Here is an 18,043-nt window from a genome sequence, read left to right as displayed (position 1 = left end):
ACACAGCTTGCAAGGGGTATGGAGGTGGGAATCAGTGAAACTGGACCCGATGTTGTCAGAGACACTGACAGAGGTCAGTCACACAGAGAGCCGTGATGCCATCAGGGAAAAACAATCTGGAGGCTGGGATATAGGATCCATTCTCTATCTGCACCATCATGTTCAAGCAGGGTTGTTAATCATTATTTCATCTATATTCTCAGTCTGCATTTTTTATTTTACCTGAAACATACTGATAATTTCAAACTTAGAAAAAATCTGTTCTGTTTCTCTGATCGCCACCATGAAAACTTACCTGTATTTCTGAAATGGCGCTGAAATGGACAATGTCTTTGCTTACTAACACTCATATTCAACACAATGAGATTCTTCTATTCATCTTCACTTTTGTTTTTCTTATTTTCTCTCCCTATTCTTTCAATTCCCTTTCTAACCCCTCATTGCCCTTTATCTCATTTCATTGAGGATTTGATTATTTCCACATTGTTTTGAATCTAAACCACTTTGTTTTCATCTCTCTTTGATTTTAAACTTGAAAACATTCCTATGGTGAACAGACAGAAAGCATTCCAGTGGAACATTATCAGAATCTCCCCAGAAGTGAAAAACCTTTTCCCCTGTAACTCTTAATCCACCTAATTCCTCGTCATCCAACCACACAGACAAAATACAAGAAGTTAAACTGAAGCTATAACCTACTTGAAACCCAACCAAGCTACATCAGAGCAGCTGGACATGGAAAACTGTATTTGCACACCACTCAGGGAAGATACACTGTTTTCTACCATCCATTCACAGTGCCTGAAAGGTCCTTAAATTCTTTATGTTTAAACTCTTGATGCACCTCTCTTGATGCCAAGGAGATAGAACAGTACAGAAGTGTGGTGCAGATTATGAGCATAAAATGAGTCCACATCTAATGCAACCAAATGAAAATTTCAAAAATCAAAATAAATTTGATTTTTCTTTTACCTGAAGTAACTTCTTAATGCAATCAGGGTGGCTGTTCTTTGCTGCAAGATGTAAAGCACTGTGCCCTAAATGAATAAAAGCAAATCAAATTAATTATTCAATCATGCCAAAGCAGAGGAATAAAACATTCCATGACAAAGGCAAAATCTTGAATTATCTGTCTTTTTCCTATCATGACACACAAAAAGTAAGGGTAGAGAAAATAAAGTAAAAATCTACATCAAGCAGAATGTCATTACTACCTGTCGTTCAGGCAAGTAACAGAATAACCTTAAAGTCTTAAGTCATATAAAGGAGTGGCACATTGTGTCAGACTACACCTTGGCAGAAGTGAGTCTAAGATTGTACATTATGTCCTGTTCCTTAGAAAACAATTTTCCAATATTACACAAGCCTCCCTTGCACACAGATGTTCTGTCCATGTCTTCACGATTTTTGCTAGTTGGCAATGCATAATCAGCATCAAGAGCAAAATCTGCCAAATTCACCACCTACAACTATATTAAGTTTATGTCACCCATGAAGTGCACATGGAAGACTCAAACACAGGCCTACTTTAATTTGTACCTGACCCTATTATTAATCAAACACAGGTCTACACTGGTTTGCATTTCAATTCATTTATTTAGCACCTCTGAATTCATATTTAGCTATGCAATGCCATGTTTTACTGACTATGGATTTCTGATGGAACACTGAAATTTCTTCTCCAGCTTCTTCTTACAGAGTATCTGAAAACTTGAAGATGACAAGACAGCAAAAGAAGAAATTATCCATGCAACTAAGAAAAGAAGGACCCAGGATTTAGTACTCAATAAAGACAAAGACACTTGTGACAGGAAATTCTCATTGCAAATTATGTGACTTCTACATTGAAGTATTTCACTAAAGAGCACTGGGCTGACACTCTTAGGTGGAAGTGGGCAGGCAACCTCTTACTACCCAAGTGACCAATGACTCATTAGGAATTGGGAATTATAATCTGCATCAGGTACATATATTCCCTTATCATTATGTAAAATCTGAATGCTTCTTCCAGTATTAGAGACACATCTTTACAGAGGCAAATCATTCCCATGTATGACAGAGATTCCCTCAGGCTTCAGTAAGTGGCAAAACAGAACCCATGAGCACAGCAATTACAGATAATTACTGAAGAGATAGAATGCTGACAGGTCATCCAGGTGGCCAGAGAAACTGCTGGGCACAGATTCCACAGATGTATCAACGGAAATCTATTAGGAAGAGTTTGCCCGTTTCAAATTCAGCTCCCATCATTCTCCTAAGGAAAACAGTAATTAAGCACAGGACTTTTGAGATCTGACACATCATACTTAATAGCTCTCATCTCTGTTTTGGCCTGTATCAGCTATTTTCACTGTGTCATAATCACAAGGAAATGTCTTACTGCAACTCCTGTAAGGGTAATGGCATTAATAGCTTGGATAAACATGAAAGCAAAACTGAAGATCTTGACACAACCTGCAAAAACAAGAGATGGGGGAGTAAAATAATTTTTTTTCACCTAAAAATAACAATTTAAAAAATTGAGCAACTATTTTACATCTGGAGCCCACTATGAATGCAGAAATTCATAGTATTAGGACAAAAGTTTTTAAGGACTTTAGATTCTGAATTCTCTGTGCAGAAAAGCAAGTATGCCCAACCTGCGAGTGCTACAATTGCTTTTCCTACAGGGTGTGTGGGGAAAAGCAAAGTTGTCACATCTGTATTTTCACTCTGCACTTCAATAAGCAAATTAAGCGTATTGTGCTACTTGAATAGGTTCAGAGAGGCATACCTGCACCATCTTGGGCTGTCACATCTGCACCATGTGTCACCATGATCCTGAGGCATTCTGCATGCCCTTTCGTGGCTGCCAGGTGAAAACTGGAAGAGAACATTTACATGTCTTTTATTAATGTTAAGATATCTTTTCTCTTTCATTCACTAACTGCATACTGGCAAGTTCTTTCCTTACTGTCCTTAGAACTTTTGGCACCCTTCCATTGTCTCCCAGGAAGATAACAGCTCTGGAAGTGAGATGGCACATCAAAAAGACTTTGCAGTCATATTTTCATAATGCAGCTCAAACAACGTGTTCATCTGGGGACTCTCATCACAAGAAAGAAGTTGATGTGCTGGAACATGTCCAGAGAAGGGTAATGAGGCTGGTGAAGATTTAGAGAACAAGTTCTATGAGGAGCAGCTGAAAGAGCTGGGGATGTTTAGTCAGGAGAAAAGGAGGCTCAGGAGGGGCCTTATGACTCTCTACAACTCCCAGACAGAAGAGTGTAGCCAGATGGCGGTTGGTTTCTTCTCCCAGGTAACTCGGCATAGGATGAGAGGAAATGGCCTCAAACTGAACCAGAGGAGGTTCATATTGAACACGAGGAAAAAATTCTTGATTGAAAGCTGTGAAGAACTGGAAATAGCTGCCCAGGGAGCTGGTGTTACTATCTCTGGAAGGATCTTGGATGTATTTAAGATGCAGGCAGATGTGCCACTGGTGGGAGAACACTGCTTAAGATGGACATGGGTTGCTGGGTTAATGGTTAGAGGTTTTTTACAACCTAAACAACCCCATGACTATGATTCTACATGGGCTGCTGTCCCATCAACTCATATCATATATCTTATGTACATCTAGTCCCATACGATTTCTAAACTTCTGTCCCTAGTGATGTAATATATCCCCAAAGAATGCCCAGACTTGGGGAATTAGTAAAGAAAACAGTCACAATAACTGACTTTGCTCTAGACATTTCAGTCAGAGTAGTCAGATTTAGTCAGATTTTCCCCTCACAATGGACAAAATTTAGCTCCTCTAAAACATGATTCTGCATTTCCTTAATTAAACTACCTCAAGTTGTACTTTTGCACTGTCATTTATAAAGCTATTCTTTCCTTGGTATATGGGTGGAGGAAAACACTTTACTCTGAGTATTACCTGGAGAAATCAAAGCTACTGGATATTTGTGAGACTATGCCAGAGATGTATTTTTTCCACTTGTGGTTTTCCTGTTTTCCCCAAGGACCTGCTTGTTTAAACAGTGTGAAACTGCAGACGTTACCAACCACACATGACAGGATGCACTTCCAAGCATCAATTACCTAAGATGCAATTACAGAACAAACCAAAGAAATTATACTGAATTCAAGCATTTTTATGGCTGAAAATTTATGCTTAACATCCTCAAGCTGGGCACATCAAGATTCACAGAAGCAGTGCTACAGAGATGCTGGTGACATTATTTTGCCCTGAAGCTAAAATAAAGAAAAAGTTTCTGAAAACAGAACAGTTTATATCCTCTTGATGCATAGCATGCCAATGTCATCAAGTCTTTAAGATATGGGCAGACATCCTGCTACCATGTGAGTCCTACCAATATCAACCTGATACACACAGAGTAGCTTTTCAGTGGGAGTAATGCAAAACAAAAATTCAAGACAAAACACTTCTAATTACTATTTTGTGTGTGTGTGTGTGTAAATTTAGGACCATCATCAAACATGCACTAAACTGAAAGAGTCAGTATTCCTGGGACTGTTTCTAATATCATTTGAAGGAGGTATTAATTTTTAACATTATACACCCATGTGTAAAAGGGATTTGCCCCTGGAATGTAAAAGAAACATCATAAATCATGGAGCCACAACAACTACTGTATTTAGGAGTTTATATTTTGAACAACTGCTTCTTTTAAGTGTTAAATCTAACACTAAAAGCTCTGCCTGGTAACCAGAGAAACTGGAAACAATAAGCAGGAATGAAATGGGTATTTCAAGAGCCTGTGAACTGCATTACCATGTTTCTCTAAGTCATACACTTCTTTGCAGCCTTCTTGAAAACTCAGCAGAGAAAGAGATCTACCGACAACATCTGGCAAAGAGAGGAGAATTAATCAAAACAGGAGAGGTCCTGAAACAGGGTTGTCAATCAAGTACAGCAACTACCTGACTTCCTAGAACAAGTCCTTCCTTCCACACTGGTTGCTCCTGATTGCAAATGGCAGCCAGGCAGCGCTTAAGCCTTTCTCTGCAAATAAAAAAGCATTCTGTGTGTTCATCCTGTGAATTCTACCGCCATAAACAAACTGAAGAGTTAACACTTCCAAGAGCACAGGCTGCTGTCTGTTATCCAGTCATTCAAAATCAAAACTTCATGTACTTGGTGACCAGTGAAAATTTGTGTAAACATTCTTTGGAAGAAGTGGCTTCTCAGGCTCTGGGAAAATAACTGGGGGAGAGACACAAGAGGAGTCTGACAAATTCCAACACCTCTAATTTAGCCAGCACAACATACCAGCAAAATACCAAAACATGTCCAGATACATTTGTGTAAACACAAAATACAATCAAATTCACTTATGTATTAGGAAGATTGTGAAGCACACACTTGGCTAACTTACATTTCACAATATTCATAGTAATAATAAATACCTGAATAATAATAACTTGGCTAAATCTGGGGCACTGAGGTTTTATGGATAGACTTTGTAGGACAGTGCCAAATGCAACATGAACACGCAAGTGCTAAAGAAGTTTTATTTAGGTAAAATCTGACTGCAAAAAAGGATCAGAGAAAATTAAAAATAACTCTTTTCAGGCTATGCTCCTATGAATACATGAATCCTACCAACAAAAACAATTCCCATGGCAGTTCTCAACAAGTCATCACACACGCAGATGTTTTATTTCACCAAGAACAGCATGCTGAGCGTCTTGTCTCTGCATCCTTCTTCTGTTACTAGATTATGGTTTGTCTCTCATAAACCTGTAGTGAATTATTTTTTCTTAACAGTCTCAAAATAATTGGAGGGAAATGGGGGACATGGTTACTTAACTGCTGGTTTAATAAACAGAAGTCCTGCTCTATAGGGAGAACAAGTCCAGGATGGGATGAACCAATTATAGTCATCTTACCTTAAACTATTTACAGAGTGTTGGACAAACCCTCCCCCTTAAGAAGCAATTCTGATTTTTAAGCTAACAACCCCTGCTTTGGTTTGGGGGTTTTTTGTGGGTTTGGGGTTTTTTTTAGTTGAAAAAACCCAAACAAACAGAACAGCCAGCCCAAAACAAACAAAGAAAAACCTCAAACCCAAACACTTGAGTAGTAGATACTGAGGACTCCTATGTAGCAAGGCAGGCTCTGGAAACAAAGAAGACTGTAGACATTCATTTCGGTATAGAATAATTCTTTACAAGCTACATAATTTCCTAAAACATTTGAGGCAAAACCTGCAGGTTTCCAAACACTGGAGTTCTCACCATCTGGATGCCTTAAGGAGTGGTGCGTTTTACTTGCATCTTCTATGAACAAACTTTCCTTGATGTGAAAGCAAACAACTTTTCCTCCCATTTCCTGGTTGTGCAATGACTTAGGTAAACAAAAACAAACATGTAAGACTTGATTTGGCTCAAGGGCCACACTGAGGGCTGGATTCTCATTCTGATGAAAATCCCATTACAACATAGTCCATTTTCCTTCACAATAGATAGGCTGTTATTGCCACTTAGAGCCACATCTTGATAGCCCAACTTGAACTGATTTGAAATAGATTTCTTTTATTGCTGTAAAACATTTCTGTTCTTCCTGAGAAGTGGGATGGTCTCTTTTTATTTTATCCAGACGTTTCAGTAAGCAGAGGAGCAGCTACCATTCCCAGTGGTTCAAGACCCATCTCTGCAGCAGATGAAAGATCAGTTGGTTGACACTACTTTTTCCTACTGAGAATGTACAGGTCTCATAATTACTCAGTAGTTAACAAGAAAAGATGAAAAATTATGTTAATTGTGAGGAACGGAAAACCCAGTTGGAGTAAAGAGACTTTTAGAGTAAGAGTGAATTGATTTCAAGAGGTTCAGGTTCAACTGAAAAACAGCTACAAGGCTATCACCTCAAAATCTTGTCAGGACTTTGGATTTCTTGACCTAAATGCTACTCAAATAAAATCCCCACAATGACAGATGCTTTTTATGATGTTTGCTGCCTGAACAGAGGGCAGAGCTGGGTATGACATCCCTGAACTACTCTGAAGCAGCACACAGATATAAGATGTGAAGGGGTGAAGCACTTACATCTATCCTAAAAAAGTCCATACCTTATTTGGGGCAAATTACCTTTTCCACAGTTGGGTCACAATATTAAACCAGCAAGGGAATGAAGACTTCTTTAACTAGCACCTGACAGACAAAACACAAGAGTTCAGATAGAGCCAGCCTTTGCCAAAACACCAAGAATGAGTGTTTTCAGAAATTATTTAAATGTCAGTCTAATTGAAACAAAAAAGGACTGTAATTTTTACTACTCAGCTCCCATAAAACTTTTCTTTACAAGTCATTACACCATAAGAAGAAGAAGAGAAATAATCCATATTTAGGGGTTAGATTTGTAAAGCTGTAGCTGATGGCAATTGCTAAAGTGGTATTAGCAGTAATATATGGTTCTGCTATATTCAGGTTCTCTGCTTAACCATTTACAGAGCTACTTCCTGCAAATCCTCTTACTGAATGGTATTTCAACAGCTGGCTTAAAACAACTGGGTGGTCCATATATCTGGGGGAAGTGACACAGAAGTGGAACATGATAAAATCAGAAAAAATAAATATCAAGTCTTAATTTACACTAACCTTCTAACAAGGAAATTTTTATTTGTGAGAAGACAAATGGGGGAAAAAAAGCAGAAGAATTACACCAAATCAGAGGGTTCAATCTCTGTTTGGCAAAGTCATGCTCCAGAGTCTTTTCTGGGCAGAATTAGCATTCTCTATAACACAGATTTTCTCCAGAGCCTGAAAGTAGTTCAACACAATACTTACCAAAATCCAAGGCCAATAAAGAATATGGCTGAATTACAGATACTAAGTGAATACTGTATTTGCTATTTCCTGTTACGACAAACATGGAACCTAGTCAAACTTATATGCAACTATATAATACTATTGTTCTCTGTAATTTCAGTCTGAGTGCTCTGAAAATATTTTAAGTGCAAGAATGTTTGAAAAACACTATGAACTCATATACACTCATTGTCAAGGTTTATTTTGAGTAAAAACATCCCTCCCCAAGGCAGATCATTCTTCTTCATTTTCTAATGGATGTCAACCCTTTGCTGACTTTTAAAAAATCTAACTTGCCTTCCAACAATTTGATGATTTATAGTTTCCCCACCAACCAATATCTTCACACAAACAAACAAGAATGATAAAGATGCAGAGCTGCCTAAGAGACTTTGTATTGCTGATAAAATAAAAGAAAAAAAAATAGAAACTGAAGAAATTTAAGCTTTGCTACTACCAGATCAGACAGGCAAGCAATTCACCAGCTATCTCAGCCACAAAGTGACCTTCTGATAACCTGGCTGACTTTCTGAACTAACTGGAGCTTTTATATATTTTAGAAGCAGCACCTAGCTTACAGTGCTATCCCTCAAGGTCTCCACTCCTCCTTCAATAACAACAGCTAAAATAAATACAGTAGATGCTACCTGGCTTTTGATTGCTCTCCGCCACAGGCTGAGGGCAGAAACAGCAAAGTTCCCAAGACCTGTCCTAAAGGAGAAAGGGCCATGAGTTACCACTAGAGCAGCACATTCTGTGCATGAAGAAAATACTTGGTGTCACACAGGAGGAAGTCCAGTGTGATTTCCTCTCACATGTAGCACCGTTTTGGGGGTGACCAGTCACTGTAGAAAAATACGGTTTACTGATCTGTGAAGGGCTTGAGATTTTATCAGCATTAAAACAACTTTGAAAGTAAGCCTCTTTTTACATGGCAATTGATACCTGAACCTAATAATAGAAAAATTGCCACCCTCAGATTAAATGATTGGGAAAGCCCCAGAACAATCCTGAAACTGAAGGCATCCTCTGCCTTTGCAAGCCCTCTCTGGGTTCTGCCTTCTCCTTGCACCAGCACAGGCAGGTGGATGAGCTGGCAAAGGAAACAAAGCCAGTTGAAAACCAAAGTTGCCTTCCACTGTTTCATCACACAGCACAGATGCAATCTGTCAGTGAAAAATAAGGAACAGCATGTAGAATTTCACCTTAAACCTAAAATTAAACCATGAAGGTTTTGCTATGAAAGTCAAAAGTATCTTCATCTTTTCCTGACTGCATTACCAAGATACTACCACTCATTTGAGAGAATATATGTTGTAGGGAGAATCAGTCATTTAGCTATGGAGGAGCCATACTGATGTTTGGCAGATCACATTGTCTAAAGGAAAATCAGACATCTACAGGCAATCACTATCAATACCTACCAGTTCTTTGGGGGGTTTTATTATTTTCTTCAAACAAAAAATTTACAGCTTCACACTGCACCCATTTTACCTACTCCCAAGAGCAAATGTAAAAAATGTGGCTTTTCAGTAACAGTGGCATTCCGTATCATTATCCTGTCACTTGTATATATGCAGCCAAAAGAGTTCAAAAAATATCTAGGAGAAAGAGAGGAAATACATTTTGTTATCAAATCAGAGCTGGCACCATTACAAGCTGGGAAAATAATGTTTTCAGAGTTTTAAAACATTCAATCAGTGAATTGCTGCAAACAACTTCTAGAGTGCAGTACAAGATTTTAAGAACTTGACAGAGGCAGGTATGGCTTTACCAGGGGCCATGTGAGATTATTTTCCCCTCTCTCCCCTTTAGCACCAGCCACAGTAGAGTGAAGTTCTTCACACAGCCTGTGTCCTTCTGTTTTAACATGAGATGGCATCTGCCCTGCCCCAATATACACAGAACCCTCTGACAAAAATTCTGAATGCCCCTTCTGTGTTAGCATGTATTCTGGGACAGCTTTCAAAAAACCAACAAAACCAAAAAACTCACCACTGAAACCACAACAAATGCAGTTTTCATATAAAGTTTCCAGCTTTGCATCATATCATGAAAAGTCTTGTTTCAATCATACACACCTTGAGCTACAGGACATTATTAAAAGGCAGCCCTCTTTAATGACTATTTTCTTATAGAAAAGAAGCGATTGTATCAGGCAAAATAGGAGCCGGCAAGCTACAGACTCCTGATTTTAGCCTTTGAACTCAGCAAAATATCCACCCAGCTGCTCTTCAGAGAGATTTCTGGGATCCCCAGCAGCTTTATACTTTTCATTCTCAGGTTGTGCTCCAGCAGTTCCATTTTCACACACAGTTTTCTTTGGAAAACTATTACCACATTAACACAAACTCCCGCTTCAAGTCAGAAATGTATGGACTTTCCTTCCATGCACCATTAACTGTAAACAAAAGTGCTCATAATTTAGATTTATCACATAAAGTTTCTTGCACAGGGTCTATTTTAAAATTGCTCAGGAACTAATGTCAGCAAAATGCAACAGAGATTCTGCAAACAGAAGCTTCAGGGCATTCCTAGGTGTTGACAGAAACTCTGAAATTTAGATATACTATTTTTATTTTTTGCAGTTATAAGGTAGAAAAATTAACAAAGTATGACAAACAAAGTATTAAAAAGCTTAAAGAGCCCAGGAATCTGTGCAGTGCGGCCTGAGCCCCCAAAACAAAGGAATAAGGATAAGGCAGACAAGGGGGAAAGATACACTGAGGGATAAGGAAGGCAGACAAGTAGGGAAGATTATTTCTCATAGTTTCTTTAAGACCACATTTCATGTATAAAGTCCAAACCGGTGCTCAGTTACCTTCTCAATAAACATGCACTCTGGCATATCATCTTTTTAGCACAGGGTGAAATCCCTAAGGATGTGCTCAGGTAAAGATAACTTTCTTCTTGAAGCTGGGTAAAACCAGGTAGCCATCTTCAGGCCTTTCAAGGCCCAACAGAGTTCAAAATTAAGCCCAAAAATGAGAGCAATGACTACATCCTCCAACATAACTCACTTGGTATCACTGCCTGTGGGTCAGCAATTACTAAGAATCACCTTAGTATATGGAAAGTCATGAACATCACAGCAACATAATCCTGAACCACCCGAAAGAGTGAGAGCAATTCAAATTAATTAATTTAATTAATTTGTTTAATTAAGTTAATCTAAATCTTGGTTAATCTAAGCAAATATTTTTGTAGCATGAAAATCCAGCAAGACTAAAGAACTGCATCTAGTTCTCCAAGAACTAATGAGCAGAAATATCCTTATGAATCTGAGGGATATTGGCAAGGAATAGCTCAGGATATGTTGTCCTTGATATTTCTGTACCTTTTATGCTCATAATACTTCTCATCTATTCAGATTTGAAGCAACTGTTTGGATTTACTTATTTTTTTATTAAGCTGTACAAAGTGAACTTCTCTCACTTCATGGGATTATTGCAAACCAAGTGCAATAATATATACTTAGAGTAATTAATCTACTTGTAACACATTCTTCAAAGATTACGGGATAATATGAGCATTTATTTTTTTAAATAAACTCTTTGGATTATTATGGCAATATACTTTTTATTTTGTATTTCAGAATCACTGTACTATTTAAGATTGCATATTTTGGAAGAGAACTAGGGGCTGGACCACAGACAAATGCAACTTCAGAGCTTTTCTAAATTTTTCAGTTACTTTCCAGCTACTTTTCAGCAGTTTCATAACACAGAACATGCCTGTAAAGAAGGTAGCAGAAAACAGAGTGAAGCATAAGTCCAGTAAATAACAGCCACCAGCATAGTCTATTCCCCAAGACCTCCGTTTGAAATTAAAAAAAAACCCCTTAAGTAAATTCAACATTTGCACATTGCTCTGTTTTGGCTGTCCATTCTCCTTCCTAGATTAGAGTATATTTTTAAGCCAGTAACAGCCAGTGGGTATAATTAAAATCTACACATACAGCTAATTTGGCATAAGTCTTTGAAAAACATGTAAAACAACTGCAGCCCATTATGTAGATAAGAATCTGAAAAACAACTGCAGCCTTAACCCTATCCCCTCCAGCCTTGAAGAGGATGATTCTGGCCCAACCCATGAGAGGCATACATCCCTCACGGCTCTCCTGCCAGCTCGGGTGGGACAAGAGCAGAGAGCAGCAACAGCATTCCCCACTGGAAAGTGGGGCAGTGGGTTTTGCCTCCACATGAGCCAAACTGCAGCTGTTTCAACCCAGGCATACAAAAACTCCCAATCATCCAGGCTGTGCTCTGATCCAAGCAACTGACAAACTTGTTGAAAGCTGGCCAGGTCTGGCAAAAACTGGGTATTTGGCAACTCTGCAAATGGAGCTGCGTTAACAGGGAATTCCAGCAGCTGCCTGATGCTGCATTACTGCTTTGGCTGATCCTGCCTGCGGGCAGAAGGCTCACAGGCTACTCAAACATGACTATAAGGGCCCTTCAGAAGAGGATTTGCTTCCCTCTGAGATGACAGCCCCACTGAAAGACAAGGAAATACAAAAATTCTTAAGAATAGCCATCAGCCGTGTGAAAAAGCAAATATAGAACAGAAGACACAAACTGGCTCCTACAAGAAATTGCAGACTGTTTGTTTCATCTTTGAACTTTAGAAATCATCTGCACAAAGCCTCATGCATGTAAGATGCAAAACCCATTTGCGAGGCTTCTCAATGCTCAGAGAACTTTATATGGAATAGGGAGTTTGTTATTTAAATACATGGATTTTGTTTGATTTACAACATAGGAAATCACTAATGAGATAAAGTAAAAAGTTTAGGATCTTTGTAAGTGAAATACAACTAAAGATGATTCATTTCTGTCTCTTCAGAAGATGGTCCCTTCTCTTTCATTTTTTTTTCCCTAATAGCATAAAGATATAAAAACACTAAATTGTCTTATAAAAATTCCTTTTAAAATGTGTATAATAGAGCCTGGATGTTGTTGATTTCAAATCCTGTCAAAAGCGTAGGCAAGAACTACAACCTGGATTGTGAAATTTTCCAACTCTATTTGGAAGGGTCAAGTGAGAGGCCAAAACTCTCAGAAATGGTCTATAAAGTTTCAGTCAACAGGCAGGAACAAAGCAGAGTCATGAATTCACTGCATGTATCTCATTTAAAAGCCTGCACGATTGTCAATACAACGTGTTTGTAGGCAGTGTGGATTTTTTCATGTATCACTGAATTATAAAATAAAATCAAAGTTAAGTATTGCTCCTCTGTTGTGGAGATAAAAGCATTCCCTCTCACCATACATTAACAATCAGCTCATACTGAACTTAATAGAAAGTTAATTAGCCCAATTTAGTATCCTGGGAGTGGACACATTCATCCAGCATGGCCTAGAGTTTCATTAGCATTTCTAAGCATTTGCCTCAAGTGGAAAGCAATTTTTCAGGAAACTTAATATCAACATCTTAATTAAATTATTTCTCTAAAAATGCTGCAGGGCAGGGAAGGGGATGAAAACTGAAGACTCATGATTTGAACCTAAAAAGAACTTCAGGAAAGATTTAGAGAGACAAGAGCTTTTACACCCGGATCTCCCATGGAAATAAACTTTACAAGAAATTTTGGAATTAGAACCAGATTTCAGCCATCTGTTGGCTAGAAATAAAACAAAGGTTGAGATCCCTGTGGTCTTTCTTACTTTGACCACATTCAGAAACCTAGACATTATTGCGACCATCTGGACCATCAGAAATTAAATACTGTGATAAAAGTAAATTAATTTTCTTTTCTCAGAGATCAAATTGATATGCAGCTCTTCATTTGTCTGACCCTTGCATTCATGTGCATCTACATGATGCACTTTTACAGCCAACTTCTCTACCTGGGCAGTGATATCATGCCACAGTTCAGCAGCCCAGATGGGTTTTCCTCTGCACTGCCAGTTGGTCCTTTTCTGTCGGTCCAGACACAACCAGAGTGTTTGCCAACATCCACAACTCAGTGTTAGAGAACTGCACATTTTTCTCAGGCCAAGGGGGTTCCAGTGGCCTGAGCTGGAGGACCACAGCTGCAAGAATGACCAATGCTCAGTTGACCATAAACTTGTGTGGGATCTGCTGCCCCAGCTGGATCCCCATAATCTATGGGGCCTGATGGGATTAATTTGAGAATATCCAAAGAGATGGCTGATGTCCCCACAAGGCCTCTCTCAAAGACTTTTGAACAGTCCTGGGAATCTGGAGAGGTCCCAGCTGACTGGAAGCTGGCTAATGTTGTCTGAGCTTTTAAATGGGCAAGAAGGAGGACCCTGGAAACTGAGCCTGTCAGTCTCACTGCAGTGCCTGGTAAGGTTATGGAGAAGATCCTCCTCCTTCTGGGAGGTGCTGAAAAACACCTGGAGGACAATGCAGTCATTGATCATAGCTAGCATGGCTTCATGTGGGGGAAGTCATGCATGTCAAACCTAAATTCCTTTAATGACAAGGTAGCTCACCTGGCTGATCAAGGGAAGCCAGTGGATCTTTTTCCATTTTTTATCTTTTTGCATTTCAGCAAAGCTTTTATACTGTCTCTCACAGGATCCTTCTGGGCAAAATGTCCAGCTCAAAGCTGGACGAACACATCCTGGGATGTGTGAGCAACTAGCTCATGGGTGGGGCACAAAGGGTTACAGTGACTGGGGTGACATCAGACTGGTGTCCTGTCACTGGAGGGGTTCTGCAGGGCTCCATCCTCAGCCTTTTGCTCTTTAATACCTTCATAAATTACTTGGGCACAAGACTTAAAGGGGTACTAAGTTGGTTTGCAGATGACTGGGGGGAGCTGTTGACTCCCTAAAAGGCAGAGAGGCCCTGCAGAGAGACCATGACAAATCAGAGGGCTGGGCAATCACCAACTGCATGAAGGTCAACAAGGGGAAGTGCTGGATTCTGCACCTGGGCCAGGGCAACCCCAGACAGACTCGGGGAGGAGATGCTGGAGAGCAGTGCCATGGAATGGGGCCCGGGGAAAAATATTATTACATACAAGGAAATATTCTCTCTCAAAAGTAATTAAAAATTATCTACTTTTTGAAAAGTGATGTTCTTCATGCCACTCTCCCCCACCTCCTTATACAGTAAGATCTGAAAGGAAGAGAACAAAAATGAATACTATGTACATAATAAATATCAAGTATTTGCAGTTGGAATATGCTCCAAAATTTATTTTTAGTTCAGCCTCCAAGGCATGAACAGTCTCTTTCAAATGAAAATATATCTTTTCTATTAACTGCTATTGGCAGTAGTTTTGTGAAAGAGTCCTTTAAGAGCAAATTCACAGAGGTTTCTAAAGCTTTCTTGTACTATTGTTAGAGTAATTTCATTAAACAACAGCTGATTCAATTGCAGTTCAAAAAATGTACAGAGATCTTTTTCACTTAATAGCCAAAAGCATTTAATTCTAGTTTAGTACCTTGCAGAAACATGCAAACATGGCAGTAATGGACTGGCACACTGACAAAATAACTTCAGGACAAGGAAGTGCTACCCTTTATACACTGTAAATCCTTTCCAAAATCATTCCTGACCCCATCCCCCCACTTCCCCTCAATAATGGCAGTAGCTTCTTAAAACAACAGCCCATCTGAACACTAGATCTTGTGAAAAGTGCAGAACATGAATGAATCCAATCCTATCATTCCCAAAAGGGATCTTTTCAAAAACCTTTTTTTGTTAGTTTAAGTGGATTTAAATGACCAATTCCAAGCAGGAAAGCCCCTTTTTGTTGTTTAAGGAAGCTGGACCAAAAGAAAAAACAACCAACCCATCTGGCAAAGTAAGACTACAATGACAGAGTCAGATTTCCAGATAGGTTCTATTACAACTATGCTTGGCAATAGTCTGTGCTATGTAAGTGGGAGCAACAATAGGACCGTGTCAACTTATGCCAAAGGTTGATTTGCTCCATGGCCTTAAAAGTGATTTATTGTTTATTGAAAGAACTTAGTCAAAGGCAGGGTGATGGTGTGGAAATTAAGTGAGTCTTAAAAACTGTAATTTCATTACTCTGACAAGGTATTTTTCAAATACCTTTTTTTAAAAGAGATACTGCTGAGGAGTTAAGCCTCCTAATGAAAATTTGTAAACATTATCTCTAAGAAATATCTACCTTAATAGTAATACCTTAAATTAATGAGGTACACAGACCTCATTATTTTAAGCACCTCTACTGTATTGCATGTCAACAAGTCACAAAGTAAAGGACCTCAATGACAGGGACTAAAAGGGACACAAAGAGGAAACTTAGGTGGTAATGTCCAAAACTGAGCCAAAGCTGGAGCACATCATAGCAGGACTCAGTGGGATGATACACACAGTATTCAACAGAACAAATAAAGAATATCCTCAGTTCTGGTCTCTGTTCCTTTCAGTTCAGGGATTTTATAATAGAAGTAATCTAATTATAAAATAAAACCTTGAAAGTACCCCTCTAAGCATGAAAAATTATCCTCTCCACCTTCTGTTTAAAATAATGCACTATATTACTATATCTAAAACATCTGGACAGTACTGAGAATTTTGCTTGTAGCGTTGTTAAAAAAAGGAATGAGAAAGGAAAGTCTTAAAAGAAACACATCACACCTTAAGGCTACAGACAATGATGGAGCTAACAAACCTGTATTGCAATGTGTAATTGTTTCTCCTTTTTGCTCTCCAGCACATTCCAAAGTCTTTAACCACTCTGTTACATAATTGAATCCACCATGTTCTTCTGGTTAGTCAGCTTCATCCCAATTAAGTAAACAAATGCATCCATACATACTCATTGGGATCAATAGAACACTCATCCAAAGAGCTCCCTTCCCACATGGCACTGCAGACAACTTCCTTAAATGTAACCAGTGAAACCACATGAGCCTCCTGAGGTTCAACAAGGCCAAGTGATGGTCCTGCACCTGGGTCAGGGCAAACCCAAGCACAATTAAAAGCTGAGCAGAGAATGGACAGAGAACAGCCCTACCCAGAAGGATCTGAGAATGCTGGTGGACAAGAGGCTGGACATAGGCTGACAATGTCAGCTCACAGCCCAGACATCATCTCCTGCTCTTCATCAAAATAATTCTGTGGGAAGCAGGTCAAGGGAGGTGATTCTGCCTTTCTACACTGCCCTCATGAAAGGGAGGACTGGTCCATCCCACAAACTCATGTCTCTCCAGGCTGTAGACAGGACTGTTGCGCAGGACAGTGTCAAGTGATCGAGTGTTCTGCACAAGTCCAGGTAGATGATGTCATTGCTCTTCCCTCATGCACCACAGCTGTGACCCAACTGCAGAATGCTAACAGATCTGTCAGGTGTTATCTGCCTTCACTGAAGCCACACTGGCTGTCACAAATCACTGCCTTATTTTCCATGTTTAAGGCTCATGGGAGAAATCTCTGGAGAGACACTGTAGCACTTTCCAGTATCTAAAAGGGAACCTACAGGAAAGCTGAAGAGAGACCTTTTACAAGGGCATTTAGAGATAGGACAAAATGAATGCCTTCAAACTGAAAAGGGGTAGATTTAGATGCGGTAGTAATAAGAAATCCTTTACTGTGAAAGAGCTGAGGCACTAGAAGAGGTTGCCCAGAGAGGTTGTGGAGGAATCATTCCTAAAGTGTTAAGGGCTAGGTTGAATTCAGCTACCTGCACGTGGCCAAGTGTGTGTGTCCCTGCCTGTGGCAGGAGGATTGGAATGAGATGATCTTTAAGGTTTCCTTTAATCCAAACCATTCTGTGATTTTGTGAAATCTGAGTACAAGAGTGGACAGCTCTCCCAAAAAGCCCTGTGCAGATTACAATTTCCCAACACTGGAGTAGCTGATGTTATAGATGAGGTAGCTAATAAACCAGCACCACACTCTTGCAGCACACCAACAGACCTCAGTCCTGGGCTGCAGAAGGGTCTAGTCCTCTAAGCAGAGCTTCTGAGGCCAGGCCAAACCAGCTGTGTCACGCACCCAGACACATGGAAGGAATGAAGCGCTGGCATCACACCACAAACAGGAAAAACAAGTCTATACAGAAATAATGGCTGTACTCCATTTTGTACACACCGAAAAATACTCTGGAGTGATAAAAACACAAACAAGACACAGCCCAATACTACTAAGACACACTGGAGAATATTTCTGGGCCACCCTTGCTAGCTATGTCTCTCCAGGTTAGTGTCATTTCTTCCACACCTGTCAGTCTCTATCTTTCAAAACATAGACAGAAATAACCTGATCAGGTCTG

General features: G+C 39.5%; 1 protein-coding gene across 2 annotated transcripts in view; it reads right to left on the bottom strand.

The window, feature by feature from the left end:
• Nucleotides 1-18,043, bottom strand: part of RAI14 (retinoic acid induced 14) — an 86,978-nt gene that overhangs the window by 17,550 nt on the left and 51,385 nt on the right. For both annotated transcript variants that reach the window (XM_066339610.1, XM_066339611.1), the window contains exons 4-5: nucleotides 2,774-2,862; nucleotides 973-1,037 (exon numbers count right to left, since the gene is read on the bottom strand). In XM_066339610.1, coding sequence (XP_066195707.1) covers nucleotides 973-1,037; nucleotides 2,774-2,862 — 154 coding nt within the window. The remainder of the gene's footprint in view (nucleotides 1-972; nucleotides 1,038-2,773; nucleotides 2,863-18,043) is intronic.

This window comes from Sylvia atricapilla, chromosome Z (genome assembly GCF_009819655.1).
Source record: "Sylvia atricapilla isolate bSylAtr1 chromosome Z, bSylAtr1.pri, whole genome shotgun sequence".
NCBI lineage: Eukaryota > Metazoa > Chordata > Aves > Passeriformes > Sylviidae > Sylvia > Sylvia atricapilla.
The sequence above is the reverse complement of the archived record's forward strand: the minus strand, read 5'-3'. Positions and strand labels throughout refer to the sequence as shown.